The 20,295-nt window shown below is 46.9% G+C and overlaps 1 protein-coding gene across 1 annotated transcript in view; it reads left to right on the forward strand.

The window, feature by feature from the left end:
• Window positions 1-20,051, forward strand: part of LOC126530124 (alpha-mannosidase 2C1-like) — a 241,787-nt gene extending 221,736 nt beyond the window's left edge. The window contains exon 17 of the mRNA XM_050177562.2: window positions 13,592-20,051. Coding sequence (XP_050033519.1) covers window positions 13,592-13,855 — 264 coding nt within the window. The 3' untranslated portion in view covers window positions 13,856-20,051. The remainder of the gene's footprint in view (window positions 1-13,591) is intronic.
• Window positions 20,052-20,295: the final 244 nt, after the last annotated feature.

Below are 20,295 nucleotides of genomic sequence, written 5' to 3' on the forward strand. Positions count from 1 at the left end.
GGCCTGGCTGCCTGGCTCCAGTGTAAATAGCCTGTAAATAGCCTCTTCTGCCTGTGTCTTTCCACACGCAACAATATTGTTACGAAAGGATGAACGAAGAGAGGAAGAAGAACATCGCGAGATGCTGGCTACTGCGGATTGTTGGCGGTCAGCCATCTTGTCTACACTGACTCATCCTGTATATATATATTGTAAATACAGTCTTTATATACTCCTAACATCCCCGTAACATATCGGTGGGAAGTGCGGGGTACCACGGCTGGAAACAGAGCTCCGCAGTGGATATTGCATCACCATTCGCACCATGAATGATGATGAGCACGCGGGATCAGTGTCGTTGCCGCCTTCCACGTCACCATCGCCACCTGCGTCGCTGTCGCCTTCGGTTGTGGTTGTGCAACCCGAGGATCCCGGAACTTTCTGCGGGACCGATGGCGCCATCGTTGAAGAGTGGGTGGCTGTGTACGAATGTGTGAGTGGAATCAACAGATGGGACCCTACGCTTATGCTAGCCAACCTGTTGTTCTACCTACGAGGCACAGCAAAGGTGTGGTACAAAAACCACGAAAAGGAACTCACCAGCTGGGACCAATGTAAAGAGAAGTTGACAGAGTTGTTTGGCAAACCAGCCGGCTGTAAGATTGCCACAAAGCAGGAACTGGCCTCCATGCCCGATCCACCATGGAGTCCTATGTCTTGTACATCCAGGACGTGCTGGCACTTTGTCGTAAAGCCGATCGCGACATGACAGAAGCTGAAAAGGTTGGGCACGTGCTTAAGGGCATTGCTGACGATGCCTTTAATCTGCTCGTGTGCAAAAGCTGTTCTACAGTTGATGCCATCATTAAAGAGTGGCAACAATTTGAGCAGGCAAAAAGCCAACGCGTCTCACAACCATTTGCCAGACTTCCCAATACTGCCGCAACGTCGATGTGTGAAGATCAACCCACACAGCAGCACGCATCGCCATCAGACGATGTGATGCGAATCGCTTGACGTGAACTGGATGCGGTGGCGCCTGCAGCTTTCTGTTCGCGTAGCCCTGATGCTACCACTTTTTCGGTTCCCCTCGTACAAGCCCTCGTTTGCCAGGAACTTGAAAAAATTGGATTACATTCTGTCTGTGCTGTTGCCAATCCCATAGCTAACAAACGCCCTTCTGCTATTTTTGCTCCACCCCGGCGCTTCTCTCCACGTTATCGCAACCCGACTGAGTGGAGAACTGTGGACGACCAGCCTATATGTGTCACCTGTTGCCGCATTGGTCATGTTGCCCGATACTGTCACAACTTGTGGCCCTCAACACCTCGCACGCTGACCAACCTGAGCCGTTTTGATAGAAATGCCCGCAATGTTTCGCCCACCGCCAAGTCTAACAGCGCCGACAACTCTGCTAGGAACACGTACAGCCGCTCACCATCGCCGCGTGGACACCAGTCTTGTTCACCGCAAACACGTCGCCCACCTTCCTGTTTGCCCAGCCACGTCACCTTTCGTCCCCTGTTGCGTTTGGCCGCACCCTTTCGGAAAACTAACAAATGCAGCCCACAGAGGTGGTGCTGCATTGCCTACTACCACATCAAATCCTCTGTCTGTGCCCACAACAAGAAGTGTAATAATCGTTAAAATAGACGGCGTACCTGTCCAAGCACTCGTTGACACTGGAGCCCATGTATCTGTGATTAGTGCTAGCCTACGTAGATGCTTAAAGAAGGTCCCCACCCCAGCAGCTGCCCAAGTGCTTCGTGTGGCTGACGGCGGTGTGCTCGTTGTTCTTGGAATGTGTACTGCGCGTTTAATTATAGCTGGCCACCCTACTTCTGTTCTCCTTGCTGTGATCGACAACTGCCCTCACCACGTTATCCTTGGATTGGACTTTTTATCCACTCATTCTGCTCTCATTGACTGTGCGACTGGCGTTCTTCAGTTGGAACTGCCTCAACTCGCCGAAGCTCTGAGCACCACCCCACCGTACTTGTGCTCGCTTCACGATGTGCGTCTGTCACCCGTGGCAGTTACTTACGTCATTTTCACCGCCCAGCCACAGGTTCCTGATGGTGAATATGTGCTTCGCCCCATCATCAACGTGCTTTTGAATCGGAATGTTGCTGTTCTGCATACGTTGGTCACGGTTACTAACAACGACGTCATTCTACTGCTTTTCAATTTCAGCTTATGCCCTCAAAAGATTCCGGCCGGCATGTTCTTGGCCAGCGTTTGTAGTGGTTCCGAATTTGACATTGATAGTCTGAATGCCGAGAGTGGCTTATTAGCGCCAATTGCAGCTCACATTTCTGGTTCCTTAATGGATGCCTTCGCAAAAATGATTGCACCTGACCTCACCTCTGCACAGGCCACAGACATAGGTCACCTGCTTGAATGGTACAGTGACATCTTTGATTTCGGTGACAGGCCTTTAGGCCAAACATCTGTCATTCACCACAGTATAAACACTGGAGACACGAATCCTATTTGTCGACGTCCCTATCGGGTATCACATGCTGAACGTTGACTCATCCAATCAGAAGTGGACAAAATGCTCCGCAAAGGGGTCATCGAGCCATCAGCCAGCCCTTGGACTTCGCCTGTTGCCCTTGTGAAAAAGAAAGGTGGCACCTGGCATTTTTGCGTCAATTATCGCCACTTAAGATCACACGCAAATACGTCTACCCACTACCATGCATGGATGACGCCTTGGACTGCTTGCACGGAGCTAAATACTTCTAGTCCATCGATGTTCGATCTGGCTACTGGCAGATTTCAGTTGATGAAATGGACCATGAGAATACGGCCTTCATCACGCCGGATGGCTTATATCAGTTCAAAAGTCATGCCCTTTGGCCTATGCAATGCTCCTGTGACATTTGAACGTATGATGGACTCTTCTGCGAGGCTACAAATGGACCACCTGTCTTTGTTACCTTGACGACGTTATTGTTTTTTCTTCCATGATCGGCAGCCACCTTACTTACCCGACTCAATGCAATTGTTGCGGTCTTCCGAAAAGCCGGCCTTCAACTGAACTCCACGATGTGTCAATTCGGCCGCCGTCAGATTACAGTGTTGGGACACCTCGTTGATGCATCCGGTGTTTGACCAGATCCGGAAAAAGTTCGTGCCGTACGCAGTTTTCCTGTGCCACATTCTGCTCCTGACGTGTGCTGCTTCGTAGGCCTGTGTTCTTACTTTCACCGTTTCGTCAAAAACTTAGCCAACGTTGCTCGCCCTTTGACAGATCTTCCAAAGAAGAACACGCCATTCTCAAGGGGCCCGGAGCAGGCTCACGCGTTCGCCACTCTGATCGGGTTTCTGACCACCCCTCCCATACTTGCCCACTTTGATCCATCTGCACCGACCGAAGTCCACACTGATGCAAGCGGCCACGGCATCGGCGCTGTTCTTGCCCAACAGCAGAATGGTACCGAGTGCGTGATAGCCTACGCCAGCCGCCTGCTATCACCTGCCGAGAGAAATTGCTCCATCACCGAGTGGGAGTGCTTGGCTTTAGTTTGGGCTATCGCCAAGTTCCGGCCATATTTGTACGGCTGCACGTTTTTGGTCGTTATATACCACCACGCCCTTTGCTGGCTGTCTTCCCTCCGGGACCCCACAGACGGCTTGGTCGCTGGGCTTTGCGGCTCCAGGAATTTTCATTTCTTGTCAACTATAAGTTTGGACGTCTGCACAAGGATGCTGACTGCCTCTCGCGTCACCCCATTGATCCTCCTGATCCTGTTGCGCATGATTCGGTGACCTGCGTGATGGCTTTGACTGACATGACCAACATGCGCACTGAACAACAACACGTCGCATTCTTACAGTCCATCATCGCAGGAGTGCAATTTGGCAGCACTGACAGCACGTGCTGCATGTTCGTGCTGCATGACGGCATCCTCTACGCAATATCAACCCTGACGGCCCCGAATTGCTCCTTGTCCTTCCTCGTCATCTGCGATCCGTCGTTCTCGAACAACTTCATGATGCACCGACGGCGGGCACCTTGGAGTTTTGCGTACATATGACCGCATCCGATGCCGGTTCTTCTGGCCGGGTCCTTACCGCGCTGTACATCGTTATGTCAGAACTTGTGAATTGTGTCAGTGCCGCAAGAAACCTCCGATGCCACCTGTGGGAAGACTCCATCCAATTGAAGTTCCCTCTGAACTGTTCTTTCGTGTAGGCCTTGGCCTGCTTGGCCCTTTTCCGACGATGACTAGGGGGAATAAGTAGATCGCCGTCGCTACTGATTGCACGATAACAAAGGCGTTGCTGACTAGTTGCACAAAAGACGTCACCGATTTTCTCCTTCGCGACGTCATTCGTCAGCACGGTGCACCTCCACAGTTACTTACAGACCGCGGCCGCTCGTTCTTGTCTCGAGTTGTGGATGACCCCCTCCGTTCTTGTGCCGCTGAGCACAAGCTGTCAACTGCCTACCACCCACAAACGAACGGTCTTATGCAATGTCTCAACCAAACACTCACAGAGATGCTGTCAATGTACGTTTCGAACGATCACCGTGACTGGGATGCCACGGTGGCCTACGTGACATTCACGTATAACTCGGCCCGACATGACACTGCAGGATATTCACCCTTTTATCTTTTGTATGGGCGCAACCCCACATTGCCATTTGACACCGTCCTACCTTCTGTGTCCTGTGTTGCCACTGAGTATGCTCGCGAAGTCATCGATCGCGCTCACATGGCACGTCAAATCGCCCGATCTCACTTATTAGCCTCGCAGCATCTGCAGAAAGAGCGTTACGACCGGTGCCATTCCGATGTTCAGTTCGCCCCAGGTGCTCGTGTGCTGCTTTGGTCACCATGTCGTTGGGTCGGCCTCTCCCAGAAGCTTCTCTCTCGCTACACAGGGCCTTATGAAGTCTTACATCAAGTTAACAACATCAATTACGAGATCACGCCGTTAGTTTGATCCATCCTCAAGTTCTCCACCTGTTGACGTCGTGCACGTTTCATGGCTGAAGCCATACTTCGCTCACAGTTTTTCACCTACCATGTGCTGAGACGGCGCTTACAGAAGGATGAACAAAGAGAGGAAGAAGAAGATTGCGAGACGCTGGCTGCTGCATGTTGTTGGAGGTCAGCCATCTTATCTACACTGACTCATCCTATATATATATTGTAGATACAGTCTTTATATATGCGTAACATCCCGTAACAATATTTTCTCAGGCTACTTTGGCTAACTTGAACCACACAAGATTCGCATCTAACAACAATTTGTTATTGCCACTAATACAAATTAAGGAAAAATAATCTGGATATTTCGTAGCATCTTCTACTTAGAACAGCCTCCAACTGCAAATGCTCTTTTTTAGGTCTCTTCAAAAAAATATTCATTTTTCTTCTAGATAACCAAGATTATCCAAATACCTAATTTAATCACTGCACTCCTGCTCATTTCTTTCGTTTTACTTTTTATTGTGATAGGAATTATATACACACTCCAGGCTAATTTCTGCCATCGGCATCACCATGAGGTTCCGTATAAAGTCCAAGGGCGATAAAATTGTCGCCACGCCCCCTATCCTGTATATGTCAGTGAAAGCTTGCGATGGCGAGCCGACAAACGCGCCTCAGTCTCGCATGCGTGAGACACGCGAGGCGCGGAGGCAAGGCGAAGGAGGGGGGGGAGGGTGCATTCTTCAGCTGCTGCTGCTGCTGCTTTAAAGTGCCGTCGTGCGGCTGCCGTATCTTGAAAGCGAACTGCGACGTGGCCAAAGTGCGCGCCCATGCAGGCCTCATCTTCACAGCAATCTGCGATGTTTGCAGAGTGTGCCTAGTGCCGGTAGCTTTGTATGCCCTGTGCTTTCGATGTAATCATTCGCGTTGAAGTGAGAGATGCACGCAGGTCATTGAGCTAGGTGTGTTCATGTTTACCTGTGCACGCGTGACACTGTGCTTGCTAATTTAGTTAATATGCGAATGCTTACGAGTTAGTTATTGACTTTGTATTAGCTAGTTAGCCAAGTTAGCTAGTTATTGACTTTGTATTATTTGCAATTTGTACATTTACTCGCATATGTTGACACGTAGACTTGTTTATATTTTTTGTGTGAGCGCTTTTCACTCTCTAACAAATGTTATCGCTATGCGTCGTACTCGCCCGCATGTATCGAAACTTTCTAGAATTTTATCAGTGTTCTGTTGTCACCGAAGCTTGTGTAATCTGATTGCATGTGCGACGCAAATAGTGTAGAACTTTCTGGAAGACACGCAGGCACCGCCGATTACTCTGGAACCTTCAATGACTTGTGTATAAAAGTTGAAGCGCTTGACCGGCAGATCAGATTTTCGATGATCGCTGACTGTGTTTGCTGCTTTGCTCAGTGGCTATGGTGTTAGGCTGCTGAGCACGAGGTTGCGGGATCGAATCTCAGCCATGGCGGCCGCATTTCGATTGGGGCGAAATGCGAAAACACCTGTGTACTTAGATTTAGGTGCACGTTAAAGAACCCCAGGTGGTCGAAATTTCTGGAGTCCTCCACTACGGCGTGCCTAATATTCAGAAAGTGGTTTTGGCACGTAAAACCCTATAATTATTGTGTTTGCTGCTGTCGCTGTTGTTTGAGTGTAGCCTGTTTTTGAGGGCACAGGTTTGCCCAATAAAATGCTAGTTTCGTCATTCCCAGTTTTGCTGCTTTCTTCACCGCCACTAATACGTGACATCTGGTGGAGGCGCTAGTGCGTTCATGTACCGAACGCCCCCACAAAACCGCAATCCAAGCCTGAAACCTGAGGACAACACCAACGTGGCCAAGGCCCAGCGAGCTAGCCGTTGGCAGCAAGGACTACTACAGGAATATGGACCTCTTCCAGAGAAGACCAGAGGGATCAAGCCAAACTTGGCAACAGCAATGGCTGCCCCAGCGTCCCCCATTCTGCTGCAACCACCTTGGGATGCACCAACCTTCCATGGATCATTGTCTGAAGACCTAGAAACCTGGCTGAAGACCTATGCACGAATCGCGACCTTCAACAACTGGGACTCCGACGACAAGCTGCGGCATGTATACTTTGCCTTAGAAGACGCCACCAGAACGTGGCATGAGAACTGAAAGTCGACCGTGAAAACATTGGATCTGTTCTGTAGCGGCTCCCTGCGGACCTTTACGAGCGTCATTCACAAGGAAAGGGCCATAGCTTTCCTAAAAACTATGGGGTTTTACGTGCCAAAACCACTTTCTGATTATGAGGCACGCTGTAGTGGAGAACTTCGGAAATTTTCACCACCTGGGGTTCTTTAACGTGCACCTAAATCTAAGCACATGGGTGTTTTCGCATTTCGCCCCCATCGAAATGCGGCCGCCGTGGCCGGGATTCGATCCCGCGATCTTGTGCTCAGCAGCCCAACACCATAGCCACTGAGCAACCATGGCGGGTGAAGCTTTCCTAGAAGCCCGAGTACAACTACCCAATGAGAACATAGTGATCTTCACCGAGGAGATGATGCACCAGTTCCGCCACGCTGACCTGGATATGCCTGAGGAGGAGAAGAACATTCAGTTTCTCATGCGTGGGGTAAAGCAAGAGCTCTTCACCGAATTGGTACGCAACCCGCCCAGGACTGTTGCTGAATTTGTTTCCGAAGCCACAACCATTGAGAAAACACCCAATATGCGAAAAAGGTAGTATAACTGCTGAAAGCACATCGATGTTCAAGCACTCGGCAGTGACGACATGCGAGAAACCATCAGAGTGGTCGTTCGCGAGAAACTGCAGAAGCTCTTTCCAAGGTTGCAGCATCAAATGGCCTCAATCGCCGCCATTGTCAAAGAAGAGGTTCAGCGATCACTTGAGATTACTGAAGTGCAACCACCACCACCACCGCTCCAGCCGGAAGCAATCACATATGCTGCGTTGCCCGCCATAAGGCCCCCTCCATGACTGCGCCAGGGCCCTGTAACGTCGCGCAATTTCGTCGTCCACTTGCGCTGCTGCCAGCATGCCCACCCATCACCCAGTGCAGCTACGTGAGGAATTGGTGAGCCCCCAACCACCTCCCGCTCTGCAATTAGTGCGGAGAAGCAGGGCACGTGTAGTGCCGATTCTTATACCTTGACTTGGGACTGCGAGGGTTGGCTGTCAATGGGCTGTGTCCACAGCTTAGAGAGTGCCCTTGTGACATCGTCGACTACCTCGCCACCACTTAGTGGAGTTCTCGACAGCTGTCCTGTTAACCGTCACCAGGCCTCTACTTCTCGCCGCAACGCTGACCATACAGTGACAGCCAATCTGCGAGCCCATATCCTGAGAACTAAAAGTAGCAACCGATGGAGGTGTGGTTGCTGTTCACCGAACTGACGAATATCCACCGACGAAGACTCCGAAAAGACTATCTCAACGATATATCAACGAGATGCTGCCATCCCGATGAAGCCTAGAAGCAAAGAATACATTGACAAAGGAAGACCTGACGACGCGACGTTCCAGCCACATGTCAACATGTCGCAGCCGTGATCCGGCACCAAGACCTAGCTGCAACACAAGACAAAAAATCACTGACCTCAACGTGCTTCTCGATGGCCGCGTAGTTCCTGCAATAGTAGACACAAGAGCCGACTATTCCGTGATGAGCGGACCCCTTGCCGCCCAGTTGAATAAAGTTAAGACTGCATGGGAAGGCCCTCAAATCTGGACAGCTGAAGGACACTTGATAATGCTGACTGGAATCTGCACGCCAAAAATTACGGTTCATAACTGGACATACCCTGCCACCTTCATTATCTTCCAAGAGTGTTCATGACGTCATTCTTGGCATGGACTTCCTGAACCAACATGGCGCAATCATCGACCTGAAATCAAAGTCAGTAGCACTGTCGGAAGATCAAGCATTGTTATTTTCTTCGGCACCGAAACACTCGCAGACGTAGAAAGTGTCATCGAGGGTGATCAACGTCTACTGCTTGATCATGAAATTTCCGTCCCAAGAGGGATCGCTTGACTGCATGGAGAAAAAGCAAAAGTGATGCTGACCAACTTCAGCCAGGAGTTGAAGCATGCCAACAAGGGCATGACGATCGCATACATCGAGGAAATTGAAGAAACCAGCAATGCGTTTGTTCCCTTGGATTCTGCCACATCTGCCCCGACGACCATAGTTCCTGAACCAGACTTCGACATAAATCCAAGTCTCCCGGTGAGTGAGTAAGCAGCAACAGCTCGGGAACCCTCTCCGACGATAGAAAGACTGCTTTTCAGCGACATCGAGGATTCGACGACCACCAATTACAAAGCATTGCATAATAACTGAAGAGTGCGCTCTACCACTCCGCTAAAGCCCTTACTGAGTTTCGATGTGAGAATGTGAAGCTATAAGGCAACAAGTCAACGAAATGCTGCTTGACGACATCATCCATCCGTTGAAAAGCCTGTGGGCATCTCCTGTAGTCTTGGTAAAGAAAAAGGACTGAACTCTGTGTTTGTACATCAATTATTGTCGACTGAACAAGATCACGAAGAAGGACGTATACTTCCTCCCATGGATAGCCAACGCATTGGGTCAGCTCTGCAACGCTAAATATTTCTCGTCGATGGATCTGAAGACTGCCTACTGGCAAATAGAAGTCGACGAGTGGGATCGTGAAAAGACCACCTTCATCATGCCAGACAGCCTCTTTCAGTTCAAGGTCATGCCATTTGGATTGTGCTCCGTGCCTGCAGCGTCCCAGCGCATCAGCGGGTTTAGCAGGATTCAAGTTGTTTACTTCGATGGCGTTGTCGTCTTCGCCGGAAATATCGACGATCACCTTAGGCGGCTTGCGATAGTACTAGAGGCCATAAAGTCATCAGGGCTCACTGTGAAGCCGGAAAAGTGAGCTTCACTTATGATGAGCTTCTGTTCCTGGACAACCCCATCAGCAAATCTTGAGTCCACCTCTACCTGCAGAAGACAGCTGCCATTGCAAGGTTCCAGCAGCACATAAACAAGAAGGCAGTGCTTAGATTTCTGGGCATGTGTGCCTACTACAGGCACTTTGTCAAGGACTTTTCATGCATCGCTGAACCGCTGACACTATCTAACTAAATGTGGCGTCGAGTTTAAGTGGAAAACGCTGCACGCCGACACATTTCAAGAACTCAAATGATGCATGCAGTCGGCACTGGTACTTGCGCGCTTCGACAAGGACACCCATACAAAAATCTACACTGACGCCAGTAGCATAGGCCTTGGTGCCATCCTTGTCCATTGGAAAGGCGGATTTGAACGGGTGGTAGCTTATGCTAGCCGGTCGCTCTCAAAAGTGGAAGGCAATTATTCTACGACTGAAAAGGAATGCCTTGCCATCATTTGGGCTACAGCAAAATTCTGCCCTTACCTATATGGCAGGCCATTCAAAGTCCTCAGCGACCATCACGCGCTAGCGAAATTAAAGGACCCTTCAGGACGCCTGGTGTGGTGGAGCCTGAGACTGGAAGCATATGACATCACGGTAACCTACAAGTCTGGACAAAAACACCCTGTTGCCAGTTGCCTATCACGCACCCCCATTGAAACGCCACCGCAAGATGACCAGGATGACAGTATGCAGGAACAGCAATGTGCAGACCCAGAGCTAAAAAGCCTTGTCGAGTATTTAGAAGGGAACACCGATGTTCTCCCTAGGGCATTTAAGCGAGGAGTGTCTTCGTTCTCGCTTCAAAACAACCTACTCGCAAATAACTTCTCACCAGTCCATGCCAACTACCTTGTTGTTCCCCCAGCGCTGTGTCCAGAAGTACTGCACGCCCTGCATGACGATCCGGCCACTGGGCACCTAGCATTCTCCCAGATGCTATCGAGGATACAGGAAAGGCATTACTTGCCGCGCCTGATCGCCGTCGTCGCCCATTACGTCAAGACATGCTGAGACTGTCAGCAACAGAAGACTCCACCGACAAGGCCAGCGGGATTACTACAGCTGATCGAGCTTCCTTGCTGACCGTTTCAGCAGATGGGGATTGATTTCTTGGGACCCTTTTGCGACGTCAACATCCGGAAATAAGTGCATCATCGTGGCGACAGACTACCTCACCCGCTTCGTTGAAACGAAAGCTCTGCCAAAAGGTAGCGCAGCCAAAGTTGTGAAATTCTTTGTGAACATTCTGCTGTGACATGGCACCCTAGAAGTCCTCATCGTCGACAGAGGAACGGCCTTTACAGCGAAACTCACCCAAGCCATTCTGTAATACAGTTAGACAAGCCACAGGAGGACGACTGCCTACCACCCACAGACTAATGGTCTTACACAGTGCCTGAATAAGACCCTCGCCAACATGCTGGCAATGTATGTAGATGTCAAACACAAGACCTGGGATGCCGTCCTGCCATACGTAACCTTCGCTTGCAACACGGAGGTGCAAGAAACAACACAGATCACGCCTTTCAAACTGGTTTATGGCAGGAACCCAGCGACGACTGTCGACGCCATGCTTCGACACGTCACCGCCGAAGATAATCTTGACATCGCCATGTATCTCCAGTGTGCCGAAGAAGCCTGACAGCTCGCCTGCCTACAGAACAAGAACCAGCAGAGGACCGACAGCCGACACTGCAACCTCCAACGACGCTACGTCGAGTACGAGCCCGGCGTCCGTGTTTGAGTTTGGAACACAATACGCCGACAAGGACTTGGCGAGAAGCTTTTACGCCACTATTTCAGACCCTACAAGATCATATGATGCATTGGCACACTCGACTGTGTTCATGGCAGACGGCATTTCGCTATAACAGCGGCGCTGCTCATGACCTGAAATAATCCACGTTGTGGGACTTAAGCCGTTCTGCCAGCGCTAAAGAACTTTGGGACTTTGCATAGCTGAACTTTAGACTTGGTTTTTTGTTACTGTTACTTTGGACTTTGTTTCTTTGTTGTTTTGTTACTTTTGTTTAATAAGTGTCCTTGTGTGTTTCGCTCTCCTGATATGTTTGTAGCATTGTGACGATGCTTTTTGAGGGGGGGGCATTGACACATGGACTTGTTTACAGTCCAGCCTGGCTATATCGAACGTGCAAAATACGCCATCAGTACGATGTAGGGCGTAATTGGATATAAGCCTGCTAAAAAATTGGATGTCATAAAAGCACATACCATTTATAAAATCACTTTATTGAATAAACTAGTTTAGTTTCGCATGGAATATTCCTGTATTTTCTTCTGCTTGGGCAATTTCGCTGCCCGCGACGCATGCAGTTCTCCACGTTGTCCAAAGAGTCGGAGCAGCTCAGACTGCAACCTTCCATGCACTGGACTAGTGCGAGTGCACTAGTCCGGTGCATGGAGGATCTTGGAGGATCTGGGCAAAGGATCATTGTTACATTCCTCATTGTGTCCACTTTCTCTTGTGCTCAGTACGATGCCAACAATGTAGTCTTCATTTTCGGGCTCTCCCATGGTCGCGACACCATCATCAGCACTCACAAACTCGTTGACTGTCCACTCGTCAACGGCTTTCAGAAATTCTGACAGCTCGCTCCAAACTTCAACAACACTGGCAACGGCTTCGTCGCACCCATTAGAATTTAGCCATCACCCAGCACGCGGAAACCGGCATGTCTGAAGCAATTTCAGATTAATCAATTGTACACTGCCATGCGTACGTGTCAGGCGCCATGGGCACTGGGTCGCGACTTTGTCTGCTTTAGCCCTAATCTCCCCCTTATTCTTCAAGATCGTGCTGAGAGTGCTCCGCGGAATCTTGCATGCTGTGGGGTCCTCCGACTTCTCACTGCGTTCGACCCGATTTATGATTTCAAGCTTCACGGCGAAAAGCAAATTCTGCCACTTCATCATGGTAACATTGCAGGAGAAGGCCCACAAGGCGCAAACACAATGAATCAGAAAAGCAGCGAGACAACTCACACTTATGCCATCTTGCACGACGAGGGCACAAGAGCCTCTGATTGGCTGTTTGAGCAAGCACTGTTGGTGGGCCAGGATAATTTTTTGCAGAGGGTGTCGACGGCTCGCCCAACGCAGCACGATTACAGTAGGGAGAGCGGTTGGATGGAGCCGCGCCGCCGAGTTTCACCGCCACCGCAAGGGGAAGTCAACTTCTGGGGGCACTTTTCTGCCACTTGTCGTTCTATATATTGGGACTTGCGGCTATTTTTGTTCGATGTAAGTGTAACTTTTGCTATTATGCTCATTGTAACTATACCGTGTTCAGAAATTGTTCAATATACAGAATAATTCGATGTAAACGGGTTCGACATAGCCGGGTTCGACTGTATCTTTTTTCAGGTGAACGCTTTTTCAGGGCACAGGTTCGTCCAATAAAATGCTGGTTTCGTCATTCCCAGTTTTGCTGTTTTTTTCACTGCCGCTACTATGTGACAACATTCCACTTGGTGACTACTACATTGCTGTTTTATGCTATATATTTGCACGAATGTATATATTTTCTGACAGGAGGTTCGTTTCGGCTACATGCTCTGGCACTTCCTTCTGTATACCTATGTAAGCATGTATACAACTTATGAAATAAATAAAAACTGAAACTGAAAAAAATTGAAACTGAACTCGTGTTACAATCGCGTAGATACGGTAAATGTGCTGCTGCGACATACATTGTGACTACCCTGACAGGTGTCCTGTCCAGCAGTGGTGTTGGAGACGGTGAAACGATCGGAGCATCACCATGATGCCCTGGTCCTTCGCTTTTACGAGGCATACGGTGGAGAAGCAACTTCAGCAGTCACCACATTCCTGCCTGTTGCCAGGGCACTTCTGTGCACTGCTCTTGAAGACGAAGGCACCGAGCTGCTCCTCAGCGGGGGAACAATCCAGCTTGTCCTCAAGCCCTTTCAGGTTGTCTCTGTGCTGGTGTTCCTGAAGCCCCTCACCAAGTGAGTCGTATGTGCTTCGGGGCCAGCCCCATTCAGAGTCAGTGCATGCAACTTCTTTTCAAGTAATTTGTGTATGTAAGTTGAAACATCGCAACTAAACGGGAATAAAGAAGCGAATATGCGCTGCATGTCCTCCTTTAGTTGTGACTGTGCAGCTCGGCACTTTGAAGACTAGCCCTCGCCAAGATAATGCTTTTTTATGCATGCTCACTGATAGACTGAGATTTTATATGAAATGTCTGGTTGACTCAAGAGTACAGGATTTCAGAGTTGTGCCTGATCAGGTTACATTCCGTTAGTTCCCGGCAGTGATAGCAAGGCTGCCAGAATTCTCGGTAGGGGCAGAGTGCGAATGCTGGCCTCAGCGTATATATATTTGATTGTGTTTCCTGCTGCTTACCTTCTCTCAATGCCTTGTTGATAAAAAATTATAAACATTGATAAAAAATAAACATTGATAAAAAACAGAGACAGCATGACTGCATTGCGACAAGCATTACAGTCTAACCCACTTATAACGATGCTGGTTTTAACAATATAGGGTCATTCCATGCCAGCTGTCCTAACCGTGGCGCTCGAGAAAAATAATTTCTCTCAAATAATTATGAAAAAATTACAGGTAGAAACTTCTGGTGATATAGGCTTTCATTCCTCACTACACAGACCACCATGTGCACCACCCTGGTTTGTATTTCTTGCCAACATGCTATCAGGTGAAGTGGAAGCACGAACCAAAGTAACACAATGGTGGGACTCAAATTACAAAAAAAAAATATTGATGGAAGTGCAAAATTACTTTGATTAATATTTCTGTGACGAAAGTTGTTATTCTTCTCAATGATATGCACTTTTCTGCTTATTCTTTCATGGACCACCTTAGTGTGTTACTAACGTCTAAACATAGGCCAAAATAGAATTCTTGCCAAATTCAGGCTTTTATTTTCGAGTCTGGGAGCAACACAAAGGTGAAAATAAAATGTTCGAAAATAGAACCTTTTAGTGACAGTCCTATAAAAGTAATTCCAGGTTTTCTTCCCTGACCGTTTTTGTGAAAAATTTTGCAAAAACGCTAGAATTCGCACATATTCACCTCGGTGTTAAGGAGTAAAAAACATGAAGTTCTATTGTGAAACTGTTTTATAATGAAAGAACAATCTTCAGACAGCACAAAACCTCAAATTTTGAAAGAATGCGCAATACGGTCAATTTTTGGCAAATAACTTTATTGCACCTTGTTTTCTGTCATTTCGTGAAATTCAAATGGCACTCACATGGCCAAAAATTTATTTCTGTTCAAAATATTTTGGGGAAATACTGTTCAAGTAATACTTTTATACCTGTAATTTTTTGTAATTATTTGAGAGAAATTGTTTTTCTCGAGCGCCACGCTGAGGACAGTTGGCGTGCAATCACCCTATATCGGTTGTAACAATGAGAAGCTGAAGCACATTCAACTTTTGTATATTTCCTATGGCGAAATTACCCACTTACTGCAATGCCGCCATGCTGCATTATTAGCTGTAACTATGAAATCTGGCTACTGGGTTTCCGTGCTGAAAGCTAATGAAATGTAAAGTCCTTGAAAAAAAAAGAAATTTGAGCCATTGCACGATGGCCTGCCGCCCCAACAGCCACCGCGTGCTCATTTTCCAGCCTGCTCCACATCGCCAGCCTTGTGCACCTTTCTCCCGTTGCCCTCCCAACCCTCCGAACTTGAATGGGCTGAGCCCATTAGCTCTATGTCACACCACCCTCTGAAACACAAATGGACTGCGCCAATTGCGCTGCCCCCAGATTGTTCTCTGGCCCCTCATTTCATGCAGTTCTGCCAACTGATCAAGCCCCTCGCACTCGTTTTTGTTAGTTGCGTCGAAGTCGTTTCTGGTGACGTAGTTTCTCAGCCTTCTTTGACTCGCTGCTGAGATGAAAGATGGTCTGCCCGCTGATCATTCATTGGCAATACACAATATTGCAGGTGAAAAGAAAGTGCACTGTTATAGATTTGGAAACTAAGTCCTTCTAACCAATGAGGTGATCATGCTTGCAATGAATAGTGACAGCAACGAGGGCAGCTATGAAACGATAGAGCAGGCTGCCTCAACACTGTCCTCACAGGAAGCCCGGCAGATGATTCAGTCCCTCCGAGGCTTATTTTTCGTGAGGAGCTTTCCACTGCACTATGTTAAGCATCTGGATGCCTTGGCAAAAAATGCCGGCTAGCTTCGCATAAAGCAAGCAAGGCCGACGGACATTGGGTTTTCTCATGCAAGCCAGAGAAAAGTATGTTGGTGGCGAGATGCTTGTGGCGATCTCCCCGCAGCGTTTCTTCTGGATTTCTCAAGCTGAGAGGCTGCTGTGGCAACATTCTCGTATTCCTTAAGAGGCCCCTTTTGGGGCCACCAAAGCAACACCTTGGTGGAGCTCGCATATCGCTTGCCGCCCTTGACCCCTCTTTGCAGTTGTTGCAGCAGTGCCATTTTTGAACGCTGACAGCCGCGACTTCTTGCACGCGATTGGGCCACGCAGGAAGCACAGTTAAAACAATAAACGATGAGCACAATCAGTAACCAGATGGAAGGAGGTATTGGGGAAAGGCACTGGCCTCCCCGCCATTATAGTTTTCTCACAACAGCTCTGCCATCCCCCTATTTTGATTTTTAAGACGAAAGCCTTAAATCTCTGTTTCAAGGTCGCATTGTGAGGTACAGAAAATCGGAGCACTGGTGCCACTGCTCGCACATTCGTCTTCCATATTGGTGCCACATTGATGCTGCCAATCATGCCAAGAAATGCACAGTTAATTAATATAGAGTTAATTAAGGCACTCGAACCCACAACTTTTGGTTGGAGTTGAACCCATGACCATTGGTGGGAGTCAAACCTACCACTGTTGGTGTTGATTAGGGTGAAGTTGATTAAGGCACAGTTATTTAAGGTAGCTTTAATTACGGCACTCGAGCCCACAACCTTTAGTGGGAGAAAACAAATAATCAGAAACAATGCATTAGAATAAGAACGTAAAATAATTTAACAGATGTCTCTTGTGCTTGCAGGCTTTCACCTTCACCCTCTTGGGCATATGGGAAAGTGACAGTAAATTTTTTTTATGCGAACCGGTTATAACAATTATTAGTTATAACAATGTATTTTTCATGGCACTTGAACATTGTTATAGTGGGTTCAACTTTGTCTGCAAATGTTGAAAAGAGCATTGCCAGTGAAAATAATGTAGCGAGTAATGAGAAGAATGTGATCATGGTAAAGAAACTCTCATGTAGCTTCTATGATGCAATATTGCCAGAGTACATGCATTCACTAAGCTTAGGGAGGCATCAAGTTGAGGTACAATCTCAAATGCAAATATATGTTCATATGGTATTCGTGAAATAATTTATAACCAGAAATGTTCTTTTATCACTTTATTTCGTAATTCTACCACTTCCCCCTGTAATTCCTCCAAGGCTTCGAGTACTAATAAAACAAAAGCACATGCCAAAATGTTCGAAAAGTCAGATGAATTCACGATTGAAAAAAGGTTTACTCTGGCTTAACAAAGCATGCACATATATATATATATATATATATTGTGAAGAAGAAGACGCGCCTCGCGGCACAGCCGCATCGCCAACGCGCGGCTCGTCTCGGCTCGCGCTGTTGATTGCTGGCGTCCGTTTGGACAGTGCTTCGGGCTGCCTCGCCGTTCCCGGTCGCTGTGCCTTCGCATTAGGCGCCGCCAATAAACCTTTTCTCAATATATGTATGTATGTATAGGAAATGATATTTTGTGCAGTCTGATACAAAACAAGTCTGACCTACCATTCATTTGTTGTTAGCACTGCAAACTTAAAATGCTAAATATTCACTCAAGCGCACTCACTTGGATTGAAAATTATCTGTCTCAGCGTCAACAATGTGTTGTGTTGAACGGCAGAAGCTCGGCATACGCTGATGTGATGTCAGGAGTCCGACAGGGCTCAGTCTTAGGGTCACTTTTGTTTTTAGTTTATATAAATGATATTTCTGTTGGTATTTCTTCATGTATATGGTTGTTTGCCGACGATTGTGTTGTTTATAGGAAAATTAAGAGTGAACAAGATGCTGCCATGTTACAATTTGACTTAGAATGTATTAATACTTGGTGTTCCACGTGGAATATGAATTTGAATTTAAAAAAGTGTGTTCATGTATGTTTTACAAGAAAGACGAAATGGATTGTAAGTCTTTACCAGATAAATAATACCCTGATAAAGAACAAACCTATATACAAGTATCTAGGTGTGATGCTATCATCTGACTGCTCATGGTCTGCTCATGTGGATGACGTCATTGTAAAAGCTGGTAGGGCATTCAATTTTTCAGAGGAACTTGAAATGTTCGCAGCCGAACCTAATGAAAACTGCTTACTTAACATGTGTGAGACCAATTTTAGAATACGCCTGTGCCGTCTGGGACCCCGCGCAAATAAACTGGATTGATAAACTGGAAAGAATTCAAAACCAAGCTGCTAGGTTCGTCCTGGGGCGGTATGGGCGGAGTGAAAGTTGTACTGAAATGAAACTCGAATTGAATTGGGAACTGCTTTCCTCTCGGCGGAAAAAGTTGAGGCTGAAGTTTTTATACCTCATATTTAATAAGAAGACTGGAATTAGCAGTAAAAGCTACTTGAAAGAACCACATTATATTTCTAGGCGTAATGGCCGTTCACTTAAAATCTGCAAGTACCGTGCCAGGACGCACTTGTTTGCAGATTCCTTTTTTGTTAAAACTATTGTGGAGTGGAATCAGCTGTGTGAAAAGCAAGTGTGCTGTACGAATGAAGATTTGTTTTTTTCCCTCCTGTAACCCCCCTGCTATAACGCCTTCGGGCAATGCGGGGTAATTCTTGAATAAAGAATAAAGAATATATATGATTTTGAACATGTTTGGCATATTGTGCTTTCTGACACCAACTTAGTGCCTATAGTGCCTAGAAGAAAATTATAGAACTATGTCTCTTGAGATTAGGGTTTGTGATAGTAGCCTTGCAGTTTTAGAAACCACACTGTCTTTTAATAATTTCAGCCGATTACTGCTTTGGCGTCGATTTTACAACCTTATGAAAATAGAAACTATTGCTTGGTGTCACTTTTTGTTTCACATACGACTAAAGAAACTAGTCCAAATTTAATGAGATATTGTTGCAGAGATCTGTTGTCAAAACACTGCTGTCAAGTGACCTTACTTTCACAAGTTAAAGATCACTTGCAACAGCATGTCTTTTTAACTTAAGCACATGTGGGTCTTGTTCATCTATGTGCCATCAAGAATGCCCTTTTAACAGTAGATGTGAAAATTATGCCTACAGAATATTTTCCTTCGTTATCTGTGCTGTATATGATTACCAATGTTTTCGGGGTTGAGAATTTTTAAGGGCATTTTACAGCCTGGCTAGTTTCTAAGTGTTTTGATTATGTTGTGTTTTTCTCATGTACACTGCTGCAGTATGAAACACGTGGCGCATTGTTGGCTCATCACTACGGCCACTGCTTGTGTGACCATTCATTCCAGACACGTACTGCACACCAAAGCTAAAATATGTTACAACTGAATGGTTTCCATGCCTGTTTGTAAATGGCATGCTATATATAGCATTTATTTAGCATTTGTTGCAATTGTAGAACTTGCAGAAACAAATGCATTGACCTTATCTGCTCTGGTTTGCAGTAGAAGTAATTGAGCAACAGTGAGTGATAGAAAAAGTGCCAAAACAAATTCTCAATATTTTTAGAAATACTGGATGTTGTTTGGTCAAAGTAAAGCATAGCATAGAAAAAATGTTTATGCATAGTTTGTGGTGCTAGAAATTCTCTAGTGGCCAAGTCAGATGGAAGACTGGAAAAGATGAGATGTAGAAATTTAAAATTACATAATTATACCAGAACAATTTCGCTAATTGATTTCAGGCAGAGGCAAAGATCAGGGCAAAGTTTGGTATAGGTGTCGCAATGTGTTACACAATGCACGCAAGAAAGCATGGGGCTCTGCAAAGGTTTGTCTTGAGGCTCCTGAAGAAGGCCATTCTACATATAAATGGGTTTTCAAGTGGCTGCAGTGGGCAGACCTGCTTCTCGAGGCAAAGCTTGTTTGATTGTGCAAATGTCTCATAATCCTGTTTGAGTAGTCACGTGTAATACTATGAATAAAGTGCATATTTCCATGTACTTCTTTTGTCCCCTTTTTATCTGCCAATGTATACACTGGTGTAGTAAGCACACTGTTCCAGACAGGCCTCTTGTGAGTGTCATTTTGAACATTCATTCTATACTTGAAGTTCTGGAAGGTTTACAGGAACCTGCCACAGTGCTTCAGTGGCTATGGCATTTGACTGCTAACAAGAGGCTGTGGGGTTGATTCGTGGTCACAGTTGATGCATTCTTATGGAGGCAGAACTTAAAAGTGCTACTG

Source organism: Dermacentor andersoni, chromosome 5 (assembly GCF_023375885.2).
Source record: "Dermacentor andersoni chromosome 5, qqDerAnde1_hic_scaffold, whole genome shotgun sequence".
Classification (NCBI taxonomy): Eukaryota; Metazoa; Arthropoda; class Arachnida; order Ixodida; family Ixodidae; genus Dermacentor; species Dermacentor andersoni.